This window comes from Dermacentor andersoni, chromosome 10, assembly GCF_023375885.2.
Source record: "Dermacentor andersoni chromosome 10, qqDerAnde1_hic_scaffold, whole genome shotgun sequence".
NCBI classification, from domain to species: domain Eukaryota; kingdom Metazoa; phylum Arthropoda; class Arachnida; order Ixodida; family Ixodidae; genus Dermacentor; species Dermacentor andersoni.
Genome location: NC_092823.1, coordinates 31,054,337 through 31,073,218, shown reverse-complemented (window position 1 = coordinate 31,073,218; position 18,882 = coordinate 31,054,337). Strand labels below are relative to the sequence as shown.

The window sequence follows — 18,882 nt, the reverse complement described above, 5'->3', positions numbered from 1 at the left end:
AGTGCGGCACAGTCGTAGACATCGCAAATTGGCAGTGCGTGTCGTCTGCTAGGAAAGTGTCGTCTGTTAGGAAAACAAGTTGTGGGGCTCGCGCGACGGCCGCGCGCCGCATTTGGTACGAAATTTCTGTTCTGTCAACAGGCTTTGACGCTGAAATGTCGCACTCACGTACGGTCTCCTCCCAAGAGAATGCACCGCAACGCAAGACGGCAGCCCGTTTTAAAGAAGACGAAAAGAGCCTGCCGACGACACTCCTGAACGACTACAAGCATATTGTGGAATGCAAGAAAACTGATGTCGCGTCGTTGACCAAGAAGAATCAGACATGGAAAGAAATAGCAAAACATTAGAATGCCAACCACGGGATTACGCGGCGCGATCACCTGCAACTGAAGAAATGCTGGACCAACCTGAAGCAAAAGCGGAAAGAGGAAGCTGAGGAAGAAAAGGGAAAGCGCCACAAAACTGGTAAGCGCACATGTTCTGCATGACTGACTTATTTGGGCTACTTTTTATTATGTGTAGTCACAGGAGATGAGAAAATACGCTCGGAATCAATCTTTCCGTGACTGCGGGAAGCGCACCAGCATCGGGCGCGGGTGCTTCGCGATGAGCAGAGTCACCTTTCCTACTGCGCGGCACACTGTTGACTGAGGAATGCGGACCGGACCTCCGGTGACTGTTCGAAACGTGCCAGCACCGTAAAACATCACAGCCATCAGCAACTGCAGCATGGGAGGCACACAGTCGGTCCTCTGTTGTCCCCGCTTACCCGGATAGGCAACATAGCGAGAAGTCGCACGGCGTTCTTCTTGAATCTGTCGCGACCGAGGAATTGTTCGTCGTCGTACAGCTCCATCGGATTCCCTCGGTCACGTAGGGTGCGTCGCGGAATTTTCGGCAAGGGCTGCGTCTCTGAAAATGCTGTATCCATGGCGTAGCAAGCAAACTCGAAAGCAGCTAACCTCCGCGCGACGTCTGTTCGGGAGGCTGCCATGTTGGAATAACACACGAAGTCAGTTTCAAGCTAGCCCGGGAGCAGACTTCAAACTTGAGCGGACTTCGACGCAGCCAAGTCGTCCGCAAGTCGTCCGCAAGATCAAGCACGATTTACGACGCGCGGCGAAGCTGTCTTGAGACTGCGAGAAGTCAAGTTCGAGCCAAGTTAGATCTCCGCATTCGGGGGTGTTCAGATGGTGGTCTTGCTGTATTGGTCAATTTTAAGTACAACGTGAACTTGCAGCTTTTCCGCTGGAGTCAAACTTCGCTGGTGGAGGAATGTTCTTCATGGTTGATGCACTAGAATAAGCACTGATAGCACTAGTTCACTTTTGTTGCCATGTTTCTTTATTATTATTCTTTATTTATAGAAATGCTGCAGGCTACAAGGCCCTAGCAGGAGGTGCAATACAAAGCATGATACAGTAACAGATATAGTGATATCAATTGAGTAATTGCAAGTCAAAATAACATTGCTACAAGTGGCAAAGATCAATGCAACAGGAAAGTAGTAAGTCATTGAAACTACCCATAAGTGGGAATGTATAATGTGTGCAATAGAAGTGTATGTACCATCAATTTTTTTTGTCTTTTTTTGAGGAGGGATATCTGAGACCCTCGCAATATTTGTAATGTGATTACCAGAAGCATTGTAATATATTTGAAACCATATGTCGTAACCGTATTTGTGAACCAAACATTTTTTTTTCTCCTACATTAAAAATGTTTGTTACATGCATTACATCAAAGTGTTCGCACCCTCAACATCCTTTTTTTTTACTTTGGGGGAAACTAGCAATACCTTGTGCTGTGATTACCAGAATCTTGCCACCCATACTGTGTTCGCAACATTATGCTATTGTATTTGTGCACCAATATTTGATTTACTTGGACATTAATCATGTTCATTACATGCATTATTTCAATGTGTTCGCACCGTCACTCTCCCTTTGGCATATGTATGCTAGTATTCCTTTTTTGTTTTGTTAATTGTGGCTCAAGATTATGGTGGCAATATTTAATTAAAAATAAACATGGGTTACTTGAGTTCGATCATTGTTGTTGCTTGAAAAGCTATGGCAACCTGGAATCATTGGAAAAGTGATTTCGGTGCATGACTGAAAAGTATGATTTATTCCAAACACTATATTCAATCCGAAACACGTTGTTTCGGATTGAATGTTAATCATTCCTGTTTGAACCGTTAGCCTCTAGAACATTAGGGTGGTATAACCATTACCTTTATGGTGGGCAACATTTAATCTTGGGGGAACAACTGTTGGTTTAGTGGAAGTACTTGAAAGGAAGAACATTTCTCCAGAGAAGGGCGAACAGATAGTCTCTGGGCTAACTTAACCAGGCCAACCATTGGTCCTCCCTGGCTTAAAAGTTGCTCGTTAAGTTAGCCCCGGTGGACTAACCTAAACAGACTAATCGTTGAACCTCTAGGGACTAATTGGGAGGGAGTAAAAGTTGTTCTTGCAGTTACTCTCTGTGGACTAACCTAAGGGGACTAACCGTTTATCCTCTAGGGACTAACTGGGATGGACTAAAAGTTGCTCCTGCAGTTACTCCCTGTGGACTAACCTGAACAGACTAACCGTTGGTCCTCTAGGGACTAACTGGGAAGGACTAAAAGTTGCTCCTGCAGTTACTCCCTGTGGACTAACCTTAACAGACTAACTGTTGGTCCTCTCGGGACTAACTGGGAGGGACTAAAAGTTGCTCCTGCAGTTACTCCTGTAGAGTTACTTTAATAGACTAACCGTTGATCCTCTAGGGACTAACTGGGAGGGTCTAAAAGTTGCCCTCACTTTTAGTCTGCAGTAGTTGCTCCCCCAGTGAGGCCGCCGCATTTGCTCCCGCAGTTAGTCCAAAATTGATTCAAGATCTGTGGCAGGTCATTTAGTCCCCCAAGAGACTAACAGCCATACCCGTTTTAGTCCTTTTTGGCTTAGAGTGTACGCGGCCGCGCTGAGGACGGGCCTCGCGCCGCCTGCTGGCGCGGCTGACGGCGGACCCGGTATTGCCGCGACGGTGGGCGCCGGGGCGGGAAGGCCCCGCGCCCCACACAAACACGTCGCCTTCCTCACGCCGGTGGGGGCGACCGCGACGCCGGCGCGAGACGTCCTCCGGCTGCTGAAGACCAACGTGGACCCGCTCGCCAAAGACATCACGGACGTGACACAACACCATACCAGGTACGGGCTGACCGTATTTATGGATAACATCAAATCGCTACGCAACTTAGAGCAGGCGATAGCCGCGAACTTAATGCGCGTCGCCCAACGGCGCAACCCCTGCATCAAGTTTACAGGGGTAGACCCCGACATCGGCCCCGATGAGTTCTTGCGAACGCTCAACGAACGTATTAGCGGTCTCGACCTCGACAAGTGTAAGGTCCGCGTCACCTTCGGGGAGAGGGCGGGCTCGCGATCATACGTAGCGGAGGTAGACCCGGAAGGATTCCAGATCTTATCGCGTCCGAAGCTCACGGTGGGGTGGACTTCGGTTCGCGCACGAGAAGACTTGCACGTGCCCACGTGCACCTTTTGCGCGTCTTATGGGCACGGGCGCATGACGTGCCCCCATAAGGCGGACCCGTCAAGGGCGCGCTGCATGAAGTGCGGCGGCCCGCACTTGGCCGTGACTTGTAAGGTCAAGATGGGGGACGCCGAGGTGCGTTGTTCCGAGTGCGATAAGGCGGGCCACAGCGAAAAGAATCACCCCACCGGTTTCCCCGAGTGTCCGGTGCTCCTAGAAAAGGTGGAGCGGCTCAGGGCGCGCACCTACTACGGCGACCCGAAGTAGAGGGAGCGCCGCGGGGCCGGGGGGTGTGGGGATGGGGGCGCATCCGACAACTGGCGAGCGTCGCGGGAGCGCCCGATCGACCGTTGGAGAGCGGATGCCGAGAGGAAACCAACATCATGCACCTAAATCTCGACCACGCCAGGCGAGCACTGACGGCCGCGACGCGACGGATGGACGAGGTCGGGATACCCATCGCGGCGATCAACGATCCGCCATGTACGAAGAGGGTGAGGCCGCAGCTGCCGCCGGAATTTTCGTATTTCGGGGAAGAGGAGGAACCCCTGAGCGCCATCTTCGTCCGTCGGCCCGATTTCGACGTGTTCCCTGTGTACGTGTCAAGGCGAGTGGTTGCGGTGAGGTGTTCCACAAGGGACCGCGAGTGGTTGCTGGTGGCCGCGTATGCGCCGCCGCACGTCTCCATTGAGCCCACGTTAGACGAGATCTCGGAGTGTCTCGACGGAGGGAAGACATCTGAGGTCCTGGTCATGGGCGATTTCAATGCGAAGCACGCCATGTGGGGACCGAGGGCCAATGATAATCGTGGCTCTCGTCTGATTGAGTTTGTGGCGGCGCACGGATTGGTCGTTCTGAATGACGCGGCGTCCCCTCCCACCTACTCAACCCTCTACACCGACAGCTGGATCGATGTGACGCTCGCGACTCCCGCGCTCGTCCGACGAGGCTACAGGTGGTGCGTGTCGCCGGACGAAACGTTTTCGGAGCACCGGGCCATCGACCTGGCGCTGCACAGTGGCACTGCGCGCGGCAAACGCCTCAGGAAGTGCGGCCGCCTGAACTTTGTCGCGGAGTTGCGCGACATTCCTTGGTTCCGGCGGGCGGCCGGCGCAGACATCCGTTCGCCGCGGGCGCTCGACGCACTGTTGGAGAAAATGTACGTAATCATCGACCGAACTCGCACCAAACATCTTCGGCCGGTCGTCCCGCAAAAACCGGGCAAGAGTTGGTGGACCCCGGAGCTGCAGCTCGAGAAGCGTCGAACGCGGGCCCTCCGGCGCAGATTCCAGCGCTGCCGGGACGACGCCCTTCGACCGCTCCATCGTCAGCTGTACAGCGAGGCGCTGGCGAAATTCCGCCGCCGAGTCGAACGCGCGAAAGAGCAGGACGCGGGCGAGCGATGCGCCGACTGTAGCCGCAAGTGTACGCGGCGCCTTCCGGGTGGGTTGTGTGCAAGGCCCAACTTACAGCAGATCTGCTTGACTTAGACACACAGTGGAAGCCGCCGGCCCAGTCCGAGGACCCGAGGCGCCGATAACGTACCATTGTGACGCGTGGCTTCCAGACCTCGTGTCGATGTATGTGGTGCCTACCGGGTGGATCGCATAAACGGCCCACCGTACAGTAGATCTTAGCGACCGAGCAGCACGGTGGATGCCGATGGCCCAGAGAGAGGACCCGAGGCACCGAACATGATCACTTGTGACGCGAGGCTTTCATGCCTTTGCTGCCTTTGTGGTGCGGTTATGCTTGGACGAGACGACACCACGAGAACACTCTGCGAGTGCAGTGTGTGTAGTTTGATTTTCTTTCTTGCTTTAATTTTTTCGTTTTCTTTACTTTTCTTCATCTTTCAGTGCTTGGTTTCCTTCCTTTTCCTCTTTTGTACCTTTACTTCTTTCACTTAGTTATGCTCAACCGCGTGTTTATTTTGCTGAGCCTCATGGATGCGGGACTATGAACACTCGTAAGGCAGAGGCTGTGACCACTGCCATCAGCAGGTGTAAACGGCCTTCAGATTGTTCGAGCATCCGGAGGCTATCGACCGTAGCGTCATGTTCGCATTAGGTTAATCCACAAAGCTGGCATTGGTATACGTGGCGCCTTCCGGGTGGGTCGTGTGAAAGGCCCAACTTATAGCAGATCTGCTTGACCGAGACACACAGTGGATGCCGCTGGCCCAGTCCGAGGACCCGAGGCGCCGACAACGTACCAATGTGACGCGTGGCTTCCAGACCTTGTGTCGGTGTATGCGGTGCCTACCGGGCGGATCGCATAAATGGCCCACCGTACAGTAGATCTTAGCGACCGAGCAGCACGGTGGATGCCGATGGCCCAGGGAGAGGACCCGAGGCACCGACCATGGTCACCTGTGACGCGAGGCTTTCATGCCTTTGCCGCCTTCGTGGAACGCTTTCCATCCTTTGTTTTTCTTCTTTTCATCTTGCCTGACTGTTTTCGTGCATAGACCGATATTTTACCTCTTTTCTTTTCCTTTTATTTTTGTTTTTCATTTTGCCGGGAATGGGGACTTTTCACTTCTCGCTTACGGCATGTTCATGCCACCCCTCGTCTCTGACTCTTTACTCATCTTCATTAAAAAGCCCGACGCGAGGGCTTCTGAGCTCGCTGAGACGCCTCAGGACACCAACGCGTTACCTATCCGCACACTTTTATTTTTTCAATTGGCTTTCTTCACAAAATATGCGCTTTGGGTATTAATTGACAACCCCTTTTCATTTATTTTCAATTGGCTTTAAACCTGGTATGCATCTTTGCAGGTACAGGTTTCCCCACCATTTATTTTTTGCTTTGATTTCGGGAATGACGGGGAAGTAGTCGGCCGGGGCGGTACACCCGCCACATGATAACACGATAGCGCCAGGGCAAGCTCAGCGCAAGAAACAAGGCGGAAACTTCAGTCCTGGATATCTTTCTTGTTTGAAGGGGCTGACGTACACGCGAGGACGGGTTCGAAAAAGGATTTTTGTATAGCGTTTTATTAGAGTGCGTGACCGTACGAAAGTGTCAAGGGCGCTGTCGCGTCCAGTTCACTGTATCTGGCTCACTAGAGGCCAAGAGAAATAAAGTTTACTGGGACGAGCGCGCGTGCAAGTGCTCGGCTGGCCGGTCGGATCGGGCTCTTGCTTTTCTCTTCAAAAACCAGGTATTTCGCATTTGGCACTTCTAAATTTTAGCTGGGGTTGTTTTTAAACTTGTAGGGACCTCATTCGACGCGAAAACCGGGACTAAAAGGGGCTTCTTTTGTATTTAACCGCGATTTCCTTGCCGCCGGGTATCGGGCCCAAGATGGCGTGGGCTCATACCCCCTGAGCCCCGGCCATGCCGAGTACGCGCAAGACGAAGAACGCGTCGCCGTCCCGCTCGCCCCCGCGGTCCCCGGCCGCCGGGGAGTCGCCCCGCTCGCGGGGCTCCGACTTTTCGGAAGACGGCGACGCGGCTCTTGCGCGATTTTGCGAGCTAGTCGATCAGCTCCCAACTGCAGGGGAGGAGAACCGGCCGGCGGCTGGCGGTGAAGAGGAGGAGGAAGCCCTGTCCTCCGTTTCGGAGGGCACGGCCGTGGCGGCGGCGCTTCCCGGCGACCCCGGGAACAAGGCGCAGGGGCGCCTGCAGGAGATTGTCAACGAGGCCCTGGCGTACAGCAACCAGCCGGCCAACCGCGTCTCCGTCGAGGCGCGCTCATTTTTCATGACGCGGCTCTTTGAAATGGCAGGTCTATGCGCGGAGACGCGAGCGGAGGCGGCCACGGAGCGCGGCGCGGCCCTCGCGTTGCGGGGCCAGCTCATCGAGGCGCGCCGCGAGGCCGCCGAGCTCCAGCGACGACTGGCCGTCATCGAGGCCGGCCTGGGCGATCCTGCGGTGGTGCCGACCGGCCCGGGGACCGCCGGTCGTGGTGCCGCCGCGCCCGCGCGCGCGGTCGCCGCGCCTTCGGGCGCCGGCGGCCCGGTGGGCGCGCCCGCGGGCCGCATGAACTACGCGGCCGCGCTGAGGACGGGCCTGGCGCCCTGTGTCGGCGCGGTCCGCGCCGGACCCGGTGGTGCTGAGGCGGCGGGCGCCGAGGAGGCGGCGCCCGGCACGCAGCACAGGCACGTCGCCTTTCTGACGCCGGTGGCGTCGACGCAGACGCCGGCTCGGGACGTGCTCCGCCTCCTCAAGGCGAACGTGGACCCGACGGACATCAGGGACGTCACCCTGCGCCATACAAGGTACGGGTTGACCGTCTTCACTGACAACGGGCAGTCAATTAAGAACCTAGAAAAGGCCATAGGCGGTAATGAGATCACGCGCGCGGCAATTATCATGCGGGTCGCGGAGAGGCGCAAGCCCCACGTGAAGTTTTCGGGAGTCGATCCCGACGTCGGCCCCGACGAGTTTATCAAGTTACTCAACGAAAGAAATAAGGGGCTCGAGCTCAATCTTGATCAGTGTAAGGTCCGCGTGGCGTTTCGCGAACGGGCGGGCACGCGCGCGTACGTGGCGGAGGTGGACCCGGAGGGCTTCAGAAAGGTCATGTCGAGGCCGCGCCTGTCGGTCGGCTGGACGTCGGTTCGCGTGAGGGAGGACCTGCACGTCCCGACGTGCACGTACTGCGCGTCGTACGGCCACGGGCACATGACGTGCCCGCACCAGAAGGACCCGGCCAAAGCGACGTGTATCAAGTGCGGCGGAAACCACCTGGCCGTCACCTGCAAGGTGAAGATGGGCGACGTCGCCGTGTGCTCCTCGGAGTGCGGCAGGGCGGGCCGCAGCGACGGGAACCACCCCACCGGTTTTCCTGACTGCCCGGTCCTCGTGGAAAGGGTGGCCCGTCTCCGAGCGCGCACAAATTACGGCGAACCCCAGTAACGAGAGCGCCGACGGTCGGGGGGGCGCGCGCGGGGCGACGCGGCGGCGGACCGGCGAGCCTCGCGGACGCACCCGCTCGAGTGTAGACTCGTCACCACCGGAAACGACGGTTTTGATGCAACTGAACCTAGACCATGCGAAGCGAGCGCTGGCGGCTGCGACGCGTCGAATGCAAGAACGCGGCATATCAATCGCCGCTATTAACGACCCGCCTTGCATCAAGAAAATGAGGCCGCAACTGCCGCCGGACTTCACCTACTTTGGGGTCGAAGAGGAGCCGCTGAGTGCAGTCTTCGTTCGTCGTCCGCGCTTCGACGTCTTCCCGGCGTACGTCTCCCGGCGGGTGGTCGCGGTGCGCTGTACCACAGCACGGCGCGAGTGGTTGCTCGTCGCGGCGTACGCACCGCCGCACTGTTCCATCGAGCCGACCCTCGACGAAATTTCGGCGTGCCTGGACAGTCACAAGACGCCAGAAATCTTGATCATGGGCGACCTCAACGCGAAGCACGCCATGTGGGGCCCGCGCGCCAATGAGAACCGCGGTTCTCGCGTGATTGAGTTCGCGGCGGCGCGAGAGTTGATCGTATTGAATGACGCGGCGTCCCCCCCCCCCCCACCTACTGCAACATCTACACGGCGAGCTGGATCGACTTGACGCTGGCGACCCCCGCGCTCGCCCGTCGAGGGTACCGGTGGAGCGTGTCGTCGGACGTCACCTTTTCCGAGCACCGCGCCATCGATCTCGTGCTACACAGCGCCAGCGAGCGAGGGAGGCGCCTGACAGAGTGCGGCCGGCTCAACTTCGTTGCCGAACTGCGCGACATCCGATGGTTCGCGCGGGCTAGCGGAGCAAACATCGGCTCGCCGCAGGCGCTCGACGCAACGATTAACAAAATGTATGAGGTCATCGACCGAACGCGTCGCAAGCATCTCAGGCCGGTCCTCCCGCACAGGCCGGGAAGGAGTTGGTGGACGCCGGACCTGCAGATTGAAAAGAAACGAACGCGGGCCTTGCGACGCCGTCTCCAAAGGTGTCGGGACGACGCGTTGCGGCCGATTCATCGCCCACGTTACTGCGAGGCGCTTGCCAAGTTCCGTCGGAGGATTGAGAGCGCGAAGGCGTCGGAGGCGCGCGAGCGGTGCGACGAGTGCAGCCGCAAGTCGCTGTTTTCGGCTCCATTCCGGGCGGCCTTCGGCAAGGAGAAAGGACGACCGCCTTTGCCGCCGCTGACAACACCGGACGGCGGCCGGACGGAAAGCGTCCTACAGTCGGCCGCACTGCTCTTAAACGTCCTAATAGCCAAAGATGACGCTCGCACGGACCTTACGGAACACAAAGAGCTACCCCTTACAAAAATCGGTTTGACCTTTCAGTCACTCATGAGTCACCTATCAGTCACCCCTGTCACCTATCTGTAGACTCGACCTTTCTGTAGACTAAGTCCGCAGAATGTCTGCAGACACCGTGCGGACTGCAAGTAGACTTGTCTGTAATATGCGTGCCCAGTGAGTGTGTGTGTAAATATGTATATGTATGTATATATACATACATATTCTGAACCATGACATATTTTATAATTACGGTTGAATAGTTTTGACCTTTCAGTCACCCATGAGTCACCCACCAGTCACCTCCACGTAGACCTAGTCTGCAGAATGTCTGCAGACACCGTGCGGACTGCAAGTAGACGTGTCTGTAAATGCGTGCCCAGCGAGTGTGTATGTGTGTGTAGATGTATATTTATATATAAACACATATATATACATATTATGAACCATGACACATTTTATAATTACGGTTCAATAGGTCTGACCTTTCAGTCACCCATGAGTCACCCACCAGTCACCTCCATGTAGAGCTAGTCTACAGATTGTCTGCAGACACTGTGTGGACGGCAAGTAGGTAGACTTGTATGTAATATGCATGCCATATATATATATATATATATATATATATTCTACATGACACATTTTATAACAGTTAAATCGGCTTCACCTTTCAGCCACCCACGAATCACACACGCACACAAGCACACACACAGAAACACACACACGTGTGCGCATCCTGAACCATGACACATTTTATCATTGCGCTCTGTTTTGCCATTTTAACATTTTGAAAACTTTGTCACTGATTGCTACAAGAATAGTCTGATAATGGCAGTTATATAAATCAATTATTTAATACTAATTGAAATAAGGTAATTGTTACATAACGTACATTAAATGCAGCAGTTATACTATGGCTCGAACCGCAGCCTCAATTTAAGGACATATCTACCGCGCGACGCCGACACCATCCATCCGACCACCGACTGCTTGGTTGCTTTCGGCGCCGGCCCCCAGGAGGCGCTGGCCGCGAGCACCGGTAAAATTACGGGTGAGATTATTTTCCCGTCTTCACCTGGTCACCGACATGTCACGGCGTGCACGCGTGCACGCCATGTGCACGCCGCATTGACGGCGACCGATGAGGTAGTGTACATGCCGTGCCGAGAGGAATTGTGGCGATTTTTGTGTGTATTAATGATCCAAAACCCCTGTGACTGCATAACGTAGCTCTCAGTGTTTTTCGTGTGGTGTGCCGATGCCAATTATCGTAGTTATGACCCGGTCGCGCTTTCTTTGTTGCCGGCTCATGAAAAGCCGATGGTACTCTCGCTGCGCTCGCATTCCATCACAGTGCGCGGAAGAATTTTTTGAAAGTTGTGCTGTCACGTGCTGTAGTTCATCTGCAATTCTACGCTGTTGACGCCGGAGGCACCGTGCACAGACTGTCCTTCCTGCGGTACCTGTGCGATGCGGCAGCAGCTGTCACGGAGACTCGTTTACCGAGCACGCCTAGAAAGGTAATTCCGGCGCGTACGCGCATTCTTGTGGTGCGTGAAGTGTGCATTTCTGTACGGATAACAAGATGATTAGTAACGTGACAAAAATGATCGTGCTTTTCGAATGTTCGTTCTTGTCGCAGGGCGCATTTAGCGAACAGTTTGATGAAAATTGCCCTAAAACGTGATGTTGCCAAAATCTATCGATTATTTGCTTTCTGCTGTGAAGTTTCCTTGCGCCGGGGACTGTTTGATTTGAATAGGCGCAAAAATTCAAGCAGGGAAAGTTACTATTTCTGTACGTAATTTTTCAGCGAGAAATCGCATAGCCATTTCTAGAGGTACGTCGATTTGTCGTCTTCACAGCTAACGGCTGCGCGAGATGGCACCCGATTGCTGTGTACGACGCATGGCCAGATTTTAGCTTGTATGCAAGTTCTTTTATTTATATAGTGTCTTCAGACAGCCTCTATTTCTTGCGTTCGGTGTCATGTGTTTTCGTGTATTTGTAAATGGTTCCGAGATTTCAACAACAGTATCTATCTTTAATGGAAAAAATTGTTTTCTCACCTGAAAAAGAGGGAGTCTGTTCTTTTTCAATGCATCGTCCTTTGGGGCAGGGCTTTGTTGCACCGCATAAATAAATTAGGTTTTCGAACGCTTATCATGTGGTAACGAGTTTTCTGCGAAGTTTTTTATAGTAGATTCATGTTTGCTCCAGTTCCATTTACATATTAACTGCCTGTAATGTAATAATCGGGTATTTGTGCAACCATGCAGCTTCATGTAGCTGTTTGTACGAGACGTTTCACAATGTCACAAGTTTAGTTTCAGCAGGGCTTACAGTAAACTGAACATTTCTTCTTGTTTAGGGATGTCGGGATTTTGTGAGCCAGAGGAATCTACACCACTTGAGAGCCTGCGGCACTTCTGCAGGCTGAACAGCGCGTCAAAGCATCTGATTTGCATGCTGCGACAAGGTGTGTGCAAGACGGTCACTGCCACACACATGAGATGTCGGTACTCACTACTTCATTCCTTGGAAGCGATATTCTTGGTCCCAACCAAGCAGCCCGGAAGAAATCGGAGACAAATAAAATGTGCAAAGAATACTATTGCGTCTGTTATTTTATTGCATGCATGCATGCCAGTTCCCCATAGTGGGGCTACAGAAATTCTCTCTAATGTCTGCCTAAATGCTGTAATCCTGTGACCACAATCTCGACAGACTTTCTGCAGAAATGCTGTATCCTGCAGCTACACAGATTGAGCAGACTTTCTGCAGAAAGGGTGTACCAATTGGGCGCTGGGAGGTGACAGGGGGTGACAGAAAGTCTGTCACCTGTCTTCAGATATTCTGCATCCCGGGTGACTCGGGGTATGCAGAATTTCTGCAGCAAGTCTGCAATAATTTTTGTAAGGGACGGGAGCGGAGCGCGCGGCCCTGCGAATCACGTGTGCGAGACCGTCCATTCACCGCCGGAGAGCTGGCGGCGACGCTCGCCAAGCTTGTAAACGGCTCGGCCCCGGGTCCGGACGGACTGACGACTGACGTTGTGGTCGCTCTCTGCACGCATCACCAGCGTTTCGTACTAAACATTTTTAATGCAGCACTCACCCTGGGCTACTTCCCCAAGGTGTGGCGGAAAGGCAGGGGCATTTTCATTGCAAAACCTGGCAAACCCCTAGACTCGCCGCAGGCTTACCGGCCCATTTGCATGACATCAATCCTAGGAAAGGTGCTGGAGCGCTTGTTGTACGGAAGACTGTACTACTTCCTTCTCACGGGGAATTACGTCCACCAAAACCAATTCGGCTTCGTGCACGGTAAGAGTGCAGTCCAGGCACTCGCATCTCTGTGCCACTACATCAGCGATTACAGAGCGCGGGGCACGCCGGTCACGCTGATCTCCCTGGATTTCCAGGGAGCATTCGACAGCGTTTGGCACCCCCTTGTTTTAAATTATTTCAAGGAGCGCCAGTGCCCCTGCAACCTAGTGGACCTCCTGCGGACTTTCCTCGGCGACCGCACAGTCGAGTTCCACTGCCACTCGGGCGTCGTTGTGACGGAAGCGACATTAGGCAGCCCCCAGGGGTCGCCTCTGTCCCCCCTGCTATGGAATGTCGTCATTGATGGCCTGCTGCGTTTGGAAATGCCGGAGGGAGTCCGCATTCAGGCGTACGCTGACGACACGGTGGTTCTGATCCCGGCGAAAAATCGCCTCGACACCATGGCTAGAGCCACGGCTGCCCTGACTAAAATAAAGGCGTGGACCACCACCACCAAGGTCCGTCTTAATCACGACAAAACAGAATGCGTCCTCTTTTCATTCGGCAGGGGGGGCATGGAAAAAAGTAAGCCGACGATCAAGATTGATGACAGCAAGAAGGGCCTCTCATTCAAAAACTCTGTCAAAATTCTCGGGGTCATGATCGACCGAAGGCTCTCGTTCTTCGATCACGCCGAACACTTACAACGAAAGGCCGAGACGCTCGCCATGAAATCCATCACCTTCGTCCGCATGCACGCGACCCTCGACGCTGGGACCCGTCGGCAGCTCTATCGCCAGGTTCTGCTGCCGGCCATCGCGTACGCTTCGCCCGTGTGGTGGAATGCACAACCTGATTGTCGACTTCGAGCGCGCATAAACACGGTACAGCGCACGCTCTTGCTGGCGCTAACCGAGGCGTACCGCACCACGCGCACGGAGGCGCTGCAGGTTCTACTAGACCAACCGCCACTGGAGCTCGAACTTGATCGCCTCAACGCCGAGTTCGACCTCTTTCAACGGCGACGATCAGTTACTTTCGGAAGTTCAAGCTACGCGGCGGCTGATGTACTATTCTTGCGAGATGTTTGGCGCGAACATCCGTCGGAGGCGCGGGGCTTTGGCTTTGAGCGCTTGCAAGTACACGAGGCGGAGCGTGCTGCCAGACGCCCGGGCACCCACATCTACACAGACGGCTCGTTTACATCTCGGTCAGCTGGAGCCGCGGTGGTGGTGCTGACGCCGCGTGAGCGGATAGTTGCAGTGCGGCGGTACCGCCTAAGCGTTGCGTCAAGCGCATATTGCGCAGAAACGCTCGCTTTTCAGGAGGCGCTTCACTATATCCTCTCGCACGATCTCGCGCCACCGTTATATATCTACTCTGACAGCTTGTCACTGCTCACGGCACTTGCGCGCCCTACCACCAATGACACCAGAATTCAAGCCATTAAACAGCAGCTACAACGCCTCGAGAACAGCGCCCCTTTTCTGATCCATCACGTTCCCGCCCACAAGGGCGTGTATGGAAACGAATTGGCGGACATGGCGGCGAGTGCGGCGGCATCAAGAGGCATTTTACGACGCACGCAGTTCACCTTTCGCGTCGTGCGTGCCTCGTTTCACGGGGAGACGATGGCGCGTTGGAACGCTCGTTGGTCCACTGACCACAAGGACACTGAATTGTACAAGTGGGTCCCGACGACGTTCTGCATCCCGCGGTTTTTTCCGCCATCGCGCAAACTGACTACTTTATTAACAGCGCACGGAAGGTTCCCCTACTACTTTGCCCGCTTTGGCTTGCAGAGCACACCGACCTGTCCCTGCGGGAAAACGTGCGAAAGCGCCGCACACTTCTTCAACGAGTGTTCATTAACACGCGAGACGACAGCGGAAATAACACAGCGTGCCGCACAACAACTCACGCCGCGGGTGTATCCTCTGCTGTTACAAAACGCACGAACGCGGGCACTGTTGGAACAGATCGTCGACACCATAAGCGATCACATACCTGACGTCGCACGCAGGTGACGAGCGGCTAACCATCACATACCACGACACTTCCTCGCCTTTGCGTCGCACCCCCCGCGTGCCTCGGCCGCTTCCGCCGTGTTTTTTGGAGTTCTGCGGCGCTGCTATCTGCCCTCACCGAGTCGCAGGCGGCGCCAAAGTGAGCCCAACCGGGTACCGAGTGTACATCCGCCCGTTCGGCTTGCAGGGGCTTTGGGCGACGCCTTCTCACATCTTCTCCCGCTGCTGACTCGCTCAGCGACGTAGCAGACGGCACAGAGGCGCGCCTTGCACGAGATCAACTTGTATTGGCTCACTCGCTCCTCTCGGGACTTGTGACACGCCCCGGCACACTGGCGGCTCAACCATTGGGTCCACCGCGCTGTAGGGGGCGTTGAATCACGCCACATACGTAGACAACGGCATATTGGCTCACTCGCACCGGTAATGCAATGCGAAACGCCTCCAGCGTCGTATCGCGTTGCGATTTGACCACGCCGCACCACGGGCTGGTAGGAGGCGCGCCAGCCACGGTGGAACGCGTGTATTGGATGTATTGGATTGGAAAAAAGAAAAAACTGAAAAAAAGCGTGGTGTTGCCTTACAAACATGGCTTGTCACACAGAATAAGACAGCCCAACGCCATGATGTTCAAGTTCTGTTCTCCGCCCCGCAAAAACTAAAAGGCATGTGCAAGAGGGTGAACGCAGGACCCACAGAGGCCAACCCCAGTGCTACGGTCTGTCAGACTACGCACGTGAAAAAGTACGTGCAATGCGCTACATCAGTTGTTTACAAAATCCCACTAGATTGCGGGAAAGTATACATTGGACAAACTGAACGTTGTCTAAATGATAGATTACGGGAGCACAAATACACGTGCCAACTTCTGACTGCACCTAGCAACTTGGCCGCACATTGCAAACAATGCAAATGCTCCCCGCTACTAGAAAGCACCACAGTCATTGGAACATCAAAAACAAAAACGGAGCGAGAAATATGGGAGGCGCTTGCGATAGCTAAAGAAAAAGCGATGTGCGTAAGCACTCCGTCTATCGCGCATATCAAAGCTGAGGTCGAGTTTGCCAGTGCGAACGGGTGCATGTGAACGATCCATGCCTGACCCAAACTATGATCACATGTCGTCACCTCGTCATATCGACGCCGCGGTTCTGCCGCGGCGTCGACGTTGTCAGGGAACGCCCGCTTTGCCCATGGGTGAGTGTAGATCGCCACGCTGATTGGGTTGTCGGAAATGCTCAGGGCGTCGCGGCATGTTAGCTTGCTGCAACCGCCTCATCATACGCTCTGTAGGGGCGCGCCCCGCTTGATGATAGGCTCGTGCCGCCCCTTGGCGTCTGTCGTACCTCACAGAAAGACATGCACGGCCTTTTCTTAGTTGACTGCCGCGACTGCAAGCAGACCGCGGTGCGCCCGAGCGCGCTCACGCGCGTCGCGCGAGCTTAGTTGTCGGTGGGCACGGTCAGCCTGTCCCGAGGGTCTGGGCCGGGGGATGCGTGCGGCGACAGACTACCCTGACTGTGGACATGACCGAAGACGACGACCGTCGACCAAGGCATCGACTGTGACGTGTGTGCGGTGCATATCGCCGAACAATCCACACGCCTCAAAGACATCTGTGAGACATGCGAGAACGCTCTGCAAGCACACTGCGTCTCGTGCAACTGTGTTTCCTTTTATTTCTCATCTCTATTTCTTCCTATTTCGATTTATTTTCATTTTTATTTCTTGTCAGTGTTTTCTGTACTCCCTGTGTTTTCCTTTTACGCTTTTCTCTTTTACTTCTGTTTTATTTTTATTTTTTTTTGTTCCACCCATCACGTGTCTGCTTCCCCTCGGCCTCATGGATGCGAGACTTTGCCAAGCCGACCAGTACAGCCATGCGGACTGTCTCACCAGCAGATGTACGCGGCTCCTGGCCCGGTCGTGCATCCTGCGGCCGCCCATCAAGTCGCGATGACGTTCATTCACCCGAAGCGCTTGATGTCAGGACACAGTGTAGACTGCAACATTTTTTTTCTCTCCTCCTGCTACTCTTTCATTACCTGAACAGTGGACGTTCGCGGCTCCCGGCCTGGTCGTAAATCCAGAGGTCGCCTCTGCAGTCGCGCCCACGTCTGTCCACATGCGCCGTTCGGAGTCACGTGAACACAGTGTGGAACGCGACCTTTCTTTTCCACTTAATTTTTTCAGCTTTCATTTCTTTTGTATTTTATTTTTTCTTTCACTATCCGTTAGCTCGCGCCCGATTATCGTGTGCTTTACGGGAGGGTCGCGCGGACGCGAGGACCTTCAGTAGATTTTGAACGCGTGTATGACAGTGGATGCTGTGGGACATACGTCACGCCCCGTGGCACCGAGCGCGAACGGTCACAGAACTCGCATTCAGTGATGCTTGCCTCTTTTGTGTTACGTTCTCTTTTCCTTCTTCTTTCTTTCTTGCCCTTTCTTTTCATTTCATGCCTGTGTTCTCCCATACTGACTGTAATTTCCCCCCCTTTTTTCCTTTCTTTCTATTTTGTCCATTTCATTCTATTTCGTTGGGGACTGGGGGGATGTCTCACTTTTTTCTACGGCATGTCAATGCCACCTCGTCTCACCCTCTTTCTTTCATAATCATTAAAAGCCCGACGCGAGGGCTTTTGAGCTCGCTGAGACGCCTCAGGACACAAACGCGTTACCTTTGCCCACACTTTTATTTTAGAGCGCAGCTCTTTGGCGTCCGTTCCTGGGTTTCGCGTCGTCGTCGGCGTTGTCGTCGGCCTCGTAACCAGCTCCGCCCCCCTTTCATCCCCCCAGCGCTAGCAGCGACCGACTGATACCGCTGGATGCCGCTGACGCCGCTAGAGAGTCAAGATAACGTGACTGCATAGAACACCGTCGCCGCCATGCAGAAAGAGGAGGAAAGGGTCCCCCCCCCCCCCCCTGTTCTTGTGTGGCGGATAGGGTGCTCTTCAGTTGCCGACGCGCCGGTTATTTCACGTAGGCCCCGGCTCGTCGACGAATACGTGACCACGTTCCCACGGCTAGACCTGGTTCTTAGCGCTGCGGAAGCGAGGGTATCATATTGTTTGTGTCGGCATCGGCGGCGTTGTCCCTGAAACCAACTCCGCAGCTGGGGTTGACTCACTATCGGCGTCAGCGGCATCAGTCAGTCGCTGCTATCTCTTCCCTCCTCCCTTTATCGTGTTGTCCGCTTGCTGCGCGCGCTTCTGCCCCCATCGTTTGCCGCTGGGTGTACACGCCCCCCCCCCCCCCCCCCCCCCACTCTTCCTGCGAGTCTCCGGTTGTCAAAGCGCCGGCTCGAACTTAATTCCTTTCTTCGCTCCTCCTCCAATGCAACCCCTGTGCGGTGGCAATCAGAGAGCCAGATCGGTGGGACGTCGTGCACTTCCTGCAACTCGCATTAACCGTCCATCGATCCACACCGATGTTAGTAGTGGGGGACTTTAATGTTGACATAAAGACAAACAGCAATTTCCTAACACTTATGCGGGAGAACATCCCGTTCCTCTCGCTCGTAACGCGTCCCACGGCTGTGACAACCTCGCGAGGCACTTGTATAGATCTCGTCTTTGAGAATCAAGCATTGGTGTACCAAGTCGAACATATATCAGTCTATTTCTCCGACCACAAAGCTTCCTTCATGACTGTCAAGAACTGTTTGTTAGTGGAGCCTTTGTTAAAGGAATACGTGTGAAAAATAAACAAAAATTCTGTGATTGCGCATACACGTGTTGCTCGATTTCTTTGCCTCAATCTATCGAAAAGGTGAAACAGCTTATTTGCTGCGCTCAAATTTCGCATTAGGAAGTAACGTAATCGTCGGTAATTTTTCCAATTGG

General features: G+C 54.4%; 2 protein-coding genes and 1 long non-coding RNA gene across 3 annotated transcripts; all 3 read left to right on the top strand.

The window, feature by feature from the left end:
* The first annotated feature begins 3,926 nt into the window (after positions 1 to 3,926).
* On the top strand, positions 3,927 to 5,033 carry LOC126519189 (uncharacterized). Its single transcript, XM_050168808.1, has one exon. It carries the CDS (start codon positions 3,927 to 3,929, stop codon positions 5,031 to 5,033), a length of 1,107 nt encoding a protein of 368 aa, XP_050024765.1.
* Positions 5,034 to 8,638: 3,605 nt separating this feature from the next.
* Positions 8,639 to 9,831, top strand: LOC140213430 (uncharacterized). The gene is made up of 2 exons (XM_072284654.1): positions 8,639 to 8,954; positions 9,098 to 9,831. Exons 1-2 carry the CDS (start codon positions 8,639 to 8,641, stop codon positions 9,829 to 9,831), a joined length of 1,050 nt encoding a protein of 349 aa, XP_072140755.1.
* A 936-nt stretch (positions 9,832 to 10,767) lies between these two features.
* LOC129381978 (uncharacterized) lies at positions 10,768 to 12,352 on the top strand. The gene is made up of 2 exons (XR_008610062.2): positions 10,768 to 11,261; positions 12,113 to 12,352. It is a non-coding gene; the product is annotated as an uncharacterized lncRNA (long non-coding RNA).
* The last annotated feature ends 6,530 nt before the right edge of the window (positions 12,353 to 18,882 follow it).

Excerpts from the sequence above, each read along its gene's own strand:
- LOC126519189 (XM_050168808.1), top strand. The coding sequence starts at position 3,927 with ATGCACCTAAATCTCGACCACGCCAGGCGAGCACTGACGGCCGCGACG.
- LOC140213430 (XM_072284654.1), top strand. The coding sequence starts at position 8,639 with ATGAGGCCGCAACTGCCGCCGGACTTCACCTACTTTGGGGTCGAAGAG. Across the intron at positions 8,955-9,097 it reads GCGCGCCAATGAGAACCGCG|GGTACCGGTGGAGCGTGTCG; the intron begins GTTCTCGCGTGA and ends TCGCCCGTCGAG.